Genomic DNA, 6,734 nt, shown 5'->3' with positions numbered 1-6,734 from the left:
ACACACACACACATACATACATACATACATACATACATACACACATACACACATATATACATATATGTATACACATATGCACAGTAAAACAAGATAAAATTACAGGGTGGTGTATGATAAGAGCAGAAGAAGAACATAACTACTCCCCTGTGTGACAGATTATAATACTAATAATAACCCTGCAATTGCACTTTTATATTCCTTTAACTACATGTTGTTTAACAACCTTTAATAATTACTGTGAAACATCCAAATCTGATCGCTAAACAGGTCGATAAAGAACATCTTTTGTATTTTTATTTAAAATATACACATAAAACAAGCCACAGAAACCCCAGACAATTTGTCATGATTCTGAAAGATGACAACTGGAAATAAGGTTAAAGACATTTTTGTTGACATTGCTTAGAGGTCTGTGTGTGAACACCATGCACCGTTCACTCGCAAGGTAACCCTATGCCTCAAGAATGTAATGCCTTTCTAACAGAACTGTACCAAGGACCATAGCCTTGCTTACCAGAGTCTGACTAAAGTACACCAGGTGGTGAGGTGTGAGACAACTGACTGACACAGTAGCTAAGATCGAAAACCAAATGATCACAGTAGCTGAAGCCAACAACTCAAACCACTGAGCCTAACCAGTTGCTAAGACGTAAACCTAAAACACTCATGGATACAGTCACTTCAGGGTAAATCTAAAGCCTGGACAAGACAGGTGAAGTAGGTATTAATGAACTATCCACAGACAGGTCTGTTACTTAGCTCACACTAACATTATGTGATGGTCTCATAAGAAACTAACACACCCAGTCAAGCAGAGCATCACATCAGACCAGCTCAGAGGGACAGATAATCAAATATAACCATAACTTAGGACAAGAAATATCTCTATATACAAAGACAATTTGTATGTGTTTGGGGGTTTAAGGCCACTCTTACACAGGGGGCTCACTCCTTTCCTCACATTGCTATTACTGCATCTTACTGTATGGTGATCAAATGAGTAACACTAGCCAAACACTATCCACTATAACCCTACCTAACCAACTTCCATTCACCATCTTTCTCTCATTCCACCTCCTTGCTTCTCTACATATCTCACTCTCCTTTCATTATACAAACTTGTTACCTACAATTAATCAGTTTCTCATACCATTCAACGCCTCAATCTCAGCCAATGACAGTAGTGCTAGGAGGCGCATGTGTATGTGTTTGTGGGGGTTCTCTCCATCTGCTAACTCTGTCCTAGGTAAGCTTAAGGCCAGTTACAGTCAAGAAGTGATTAAGACTTCCCCCACCCTACCCTCCTGTTTAAGGGAATGATGAGATCACAATGGTGCTTTCAACAGATGTCTTTGGCCATTGCCAGTTGTGCCCTTGGGTCCATAGCTTTCATTGGACAAACCCAAATGTCAATCACAGCCTGCTTCCACAGCCATTGGCAGAAAAGACTGGGCCCTGGTAAGGGTGAAGGTGTGATTGTGTGCTGTGGGTATGTATTGCACTCTCCCTCCAACTGACAGACATCGCTCTCTGTCTGACAGGACTGAACCACAGCCTCCTCTCCTCCATTTTCACTTCATCCTCTTTATTTCACCTCACCAATTAGTGAAATAGAACGTCAGATAGTAGTTGTCCTCCTATGGCTCTCTTCCTCCCTGCCCTCAGTTCCTATCAAGCCCAGCCTTACTAACCCAGGTCCAGGGCTGCAGACTGGGCTATGTGGGCCTCAGGTTGGGACCTCCAGGGTTGCTAACAGGTTTCTGGGTGGCTCCCATGTGGAAGGCCTGCTGAAGGGGGGGCTGAGGCCACGGAAGGGGCCTGGTACTGGGCCAGGAGACCCACCTGACAGGGTCCTGCCCACTGGGGGGTGCTGTAGGGGGCTGTGCCATAGCCAAATCCCTGGGGGGGGGGGGGGGGGCTAGAGAGCCCTGACGCTGGCAGAGTGGGTTGGAGGGGTTAGTGGTAATGGGGAGGTGGGCACCTGCCAGGGTGGTAGACGGGAGGGTGGGGCACAGGTGGCCGGGGGCAGAAAACTTTCGGCTCATGTTTGCTTGTGGAGGGATATGTAGAGGGATCTGTAGTTAGGGAGGGGCCATAAGAGGGAAAGACAAGGGGAAGTTGCAGCTCAGTTTAGTTACATTAGCACATAACACGTTCAAAACTACAATTGAGAAAAAAGGGCAAAAATTATGTAAAATAGAGCCAAAAAACTATTTATTGAGATACACTTTTCTTTAGAATGAGAAGTGTGGTCTTACGTCATGTCCGGGTCCCTGGGCTGTTCCCTTGGGTCCTTTCTTGCCCTGGGAGAGGCTGATGGCGTCTCGGGCCCAGTTGTCAACAAGCTGGTGCAGGTCGTCTGTGAACGTGCCCTTTCGGTTCTGTGTTAGGGCCGGCGCTGTGTTAGGGCCTGATGGATGAGACTGGCTGGTGTTCACTCCACTGTCTGAACTGGTCCCACTCACTCCTGGAAGGAACACAGGGACGAGTTCAACCTGGGAAGCCAACTAATTTCTGAATCAAATTTGGCTTCTCTTCTGGAGAGTTATCTCTTGGTTTGAGGAATATTGCTTAGGTTTTCCTTTTTAAAACATGTAGTGATGGAGCATAGACAAAAGGAAAACAGCTCTGTGTGCTTACCCATGGTGGAGGTCTGGCTGTCTGAGAGCGCTGCAGTGGGGGGAGACGTCTGCTTAGGTGGGGACGCTGGGGGGATCTGGCCTGTGACTGGGGCTCCTAAACACACACACCAACCAGAGTTGAGAGGAGAGAAACGGATCACATTACATTTACACATCCTAATCTAGCAGCCTCTACCCTTTAATATCAACAAATGAGTTGTTGCTTGCAGTCGTGTAAATTTCCATTCAGCAGTGCACAGACAGACCAATCATAACTCTGGTTACCCGAGTGCTGGGGACTGGCCTGGGCGCTGCTGCGGGCTGATTTGTTGGCCTTGGTCTTGGGTCTACGTCTGCCCCCAGCCATAGCGGGGGAGAGGACAGCTGAAGGAGGAGGTTTACCCAGCCTGGTGAACAGAGCATCTATTTCCTCCTTCTGCCGTGAGTGGAGGGTCTGGATCTCTATCATATGCCTGTGGAGGGGAGGAGAAGGCAGGGTTGTAACTAGTGCTGGCACAATTACTGTGTAACTGAAGGTTATGGATGAAGAGCGTCATAAAAATGACTCATAACCGTTTATTTTTTGTTGTTGCAAGGAACAGCTGACTTAAGACAGGCATTCATGCAGTTGAGTCAGTGGACTCTTAACAATGTGATTAAACTTTGTTGCTCCTTGCTGAAACAAGCAAGTTGTTGGAGCAAACAACTGCATATTTATTTGCTATTCTAATGGTTATTACAGAGGCCTCGGTCATTTGGCTGGCCAATTATCATCATCCAAAACTCCATGACCATCACATCCCTAATTATAACAAAATCCAGTACAACAGTCACCCCTCTCATTTTATCCTTTACTTATGCAAGTGATCCCATTGTGGTAAACAAATAAGAGAAATATAGCCCAAAACAGCAAACAGGTTAAATATTGCAGGAGTGAAGGTAACATACTTCTCTCGGAGGCAGCTGACTTCGCTCTGGAAGGCCTCGTCCTCAGGCCCTGAGTCGTCCTCGTTGTCGCTGGTCATGTAATGGTTAAATGAACCACTGTTCACACCAGGGGCGGAGCTACGGAGGTCAGAGGTCGAAGAGGAAGGACCGTTCTGATGGGAGGGGCTAGACCCCGGAGGTGCCGTGGGATTGACTGCGGCTGGCATCACTGAGAAACGGCCCACCTTCGAGACAGAATTAGGGCTGGGGCCAATGCTGGCACTAGTAGACACCTGGAAGCGTCCGATGGTAGTGGGCTGTGTTGGGACAGAAGAGAGCGCATCTACAGAGTCTCCTCTCCGGACCCCTTTGGAAAGGAGGGAGGAGGAGCGGTGGAGGGTGTTTTCAGGGCTGGAGAGGGAGGAAGAGGAAGAAGAGGAAGAGGAGGATGAGGAGGATGGGGTGAGAGAGGAAGAGGAGGCGATGTTGGAGGGGTCAGGAGTGCTGCCGGTGCTAGCGTCTGCTGCAACGGAGACTTGGAAGCGTCCCAGTTCAACAACCCTTGTGGAGGGCACGGCTGCCTCACTGCTCCCTGGGATGGTCTCTGGGCTCAGAGCTCTCCTTGGCTGGCCGTCCAGACTATCCACAGGCTGCTGGGACTAGACACACAAACAAGACATGTCAGTAACAAACAAACCAACTCAACTCACTCAGAAAGTACCACTCAAAATAACTCACCACTACTACCACAACTCATACCTAACAACAACAGTAAATAATCACCTATTCCACACACCTACAAAACTCACAACTTCACACAATTTACAACTTCTCAAAGGAACAAGTTGTAAAAAGAACTTACCTGGTTTGGTCCTGGGAATGGAGGCAGTTGCTCGGAGGTAGGGGTGCCTGCCTGCTCGGAGCCAACAGGATACACCTGACAGACACACAGGAAGATTTCATTATCATCGAGGTGGGAGAAAATCATACCCAAGTTACAACTGAGGAAAGAGTAGAGGGGGAAAAGCGTTTAGTACAAATACTGTATTTTCTCAGTCACTAGACAAAGACAGTTCCCTCCATTGTACCTGTGCACTGGTGGCTTGACCAGGCTTGGCTGGAGGTGTCTGTGCATGTCCCCCTGGTGTGAGGCCCTGTCCTGGGGTCGTGGTGGGGCCCTGGGCTCCCTGTCCCCCGGCGGTGAGAGACAGGTTGGAGGGGGGCACCGGGGCTGCCCCGGGGGGAGGGGAGATGGTCCCTGTGGAGGGGGAGGTGGTCTCAGTGTTGCCAGTTTCCGCAGAGGATGTGTCCTTAAAGAGGGAGCGCAGCTTCTTATCCAGGGCATGTATGTCATCTATACCAGGGACCTTGGACTGGGACTCTACCCCATCTGGGTCCCCTGGCTGGGACGGTTGGGAGGGCAGGGTAGAGGGGTGGAAGTTGGGTGGGTGCCATTGCAGACTGTGCCACAGGGACAGAGGCAGGGATAGGCTGGGACTGGGAGGTGGGCTGAGTGACAGGTATGGACTCAGGGATAGGCTGAGAGGATGGAATAGGAACCAGGTCAGCTGCAGGGTGCTGCTCTGAGCTGGTCACAGTCCCAGAGTTACTGGGTGGAGCTCCAGAGACAGGGGGGAAAAGGGCAGAGCTGCTTCCCAGCTGGGGGGTTGCAGCTGGGGGGACAGGGCCCGAGGTGGCCTGGGGAGCAGCTGGAGGAGGGGATGTGATTTGGACAGGGGTAGGCTGAGAGGGGGCAGCTTGGTAGTCAGGCTGGGGGTGTGGAGTGGGATCAGTGGTAGCAGATGCAGGGGCTGGAACTGGGGTTGGAGACCCCCTCCCGGTTGCAACTTGGCATGTGGAGGGGGGAAGAGTGGAGGACCCAGAGGGGATGACTGAGACAGGAGGCAGGGTGGAGAAGCTAGTGTTGGTGGGGACTGTAGCCTCTGGGGGAGCCAAGGTTTGGTGAGGGTGGGAGAGAGGGGGAGGCTGGGCGCAGGGAGGAGGGGACTATGCTGGTGTCTGGCTCGGCTGGGTGGCCCATGGTGGCTCGTCTCTCCCCATGCGGCTGCCTCATCTCAGTTAAGGCCTGCTGGAGGTGGCCTGAGGGGGCAGACAGGGACAGGCCCAGATTCACTGGGGTTGAAGGGAGGAACACAGAGTCACTTACATAAATTACTTGTTGTAAGTGTACAGGTTATCATCATGACTTCAAACATACTGGTATATGCATCAAGGAACATGTTTTAGAGTTCGCAAATATTCCAGAGATGGAAGAGGGGCACATGTTTGGAACACAGTGTTCTAACATCCTATGAGAGTTCTAGTTGCACTCTATGGCCCACAGATTCCAGTCCCTCTCACCTTGAGGGGGCTCATCCCCAAACGAGGTGTTAGCAGATGGAGGGCCGAAGAATTGCTCCCTCAGACGGGACTCTGGGACAGGGCTGACAATGAACCTCCGGCCTGCAGAGTGGACTACCTGAGCTGCAACGCTGGGAGGAACACCTGAGGGGCAATGGGTTAGAGGTGAGGGGTCAAGGGGTGAGGAGGTGGAGCTCAGACAATCATCTTTCAGTAGAGATAGTAATGTGTAGGTGCAAGTTTACCAGGCAGATGAGTGGGCATGTCAGGCTGCTGTGAGGGGTCATCCACCACAATCTGTGGAGAGAGAAGGACAACACCATGTCAACTTAAGGCTGCCCAGGAGTTAGTTAGTGTGTGGGTACGTGAAGGATGACGTGTTGCTGTGTTTTGTTCGAGTATGTTACCTGTGTAAAGGGTGGTTGAGCGTAGCCTTCCTTCATGCCCTCTCTATCGTCCGCCTTTTCGATGACTTCACGAACCTGCTCGATGAACGACTCACGTTCGCTCTCCAGGATAAATTCACTCAGCACCTTAGAAAAGAACAGATATTGAACTAAAATACCCACAAATCGTGCCCATTTCAATCCACATAGATCTGTGGAGCTACCAAAATAAAATATCAAATTCTTTACTTTTGACTACAGAGCCTATTTGATGGAGATTCAATACAATCCAGATCGGTGTTTATGTGTTTACTATTATTACCATGATCTGTGCAATCTCCTCTGGGTTATCTCCGTCCAGGTCAAACTTAAAGGTCACCATCTTCCTGTTGTGAGTCTCCAGCTGGCACTCTGCCACCCGGTCTCCCATGTTGGA

The 6,734-nt window shown here is 50.0% G+C and overlaps 1 protein-coding gene across 1 annotated transcript in view; it reads right to left on the bottom strand.

Annotated features, from left to right (window-relative positions):
• LOC124041505 (serine/threonine-protein kinase WNK1-like) overlaps positions 1 to 6,734 on the bottom strand; it is a 68,244-nt gene continuing 61,510 nt past the window's right edge. Inside the window, exons 16-27 of the mRNA XM_046359219.1 lie at positions 6,621 to 6,734; positions 6,320 to 6,445; positions 6,158 to 6,209; positions 5,913 to 6,056; positions 5,487 to 5,684; positions 4,640 to 5,139; positions 4,414 to 4,488; positions 3,573 to 4,210; positions 2,910 to 3,097; positions 2,644 to 2,739; positions 2,262 to 2,470; positions 1 to 2,078 (exon numbers count right to left, since the gene is read on the bottom strand). The exon at positions 6,621 to 6,734 is cut by the window's right edge and continues 3 nt beyond it. Of these exons, the coding sequence (XP_046215175.1) occupies positions 1,719 to 2,078; positions 2,262 to 2,470; positions 2,644 to 2,739; positions 2,910 to 3,097; positions 3,573 to 4,210; positions 4,414 to 4,488; positions 4,640 to 5,139; positions 5,487 to 5,684; positions 5,913 to 6,056; positions 6,158 to 6,209; positions 6,320 to 6,445; positions 6,621 to 6,734 (2,700 nt within the window). The 3' untranslated portion in view covers positions 1 to 1,718. The remainder of the gene's footprint in view (positions 2,079 to 2,261; positions 2,471 to 2,643; positions 2,740 to 2,909; positions 3,098 to 3,572; positions 4,211 to 4,413; positions 4,489 to 4,639; positions 5,140 to 5,486; positions 5,685 to 5,912; positions 6,057 to 6,157; positions 6,210 to 6,319; positions 6,446 to 6,620) is intronic.

The sequence above is a fragment of the Oncorhynchus gorbuscha genome, linkage group LG01 (assembly GCF_021184085.1).
Source record: "Oncorhynchus gorbuscha isolate QuinsamMale2020 ecotype Even-year linkage group LG01, OgorEven_v1.0, whole genome shotgun sequence".
Classification (NCBI taxonomy): Eukaryota; Metazoa; Chordata; class Actinopteri; order Salmoniformes; family Salmonidae; genus Oncorhynchus; species Oncorhynchus gorbuscha.
The sequence above is the reverse complement of the archived record's forward strand: the minus strand, read 5'-3'. Positions and strand labels throughout refer to the sequence as shown.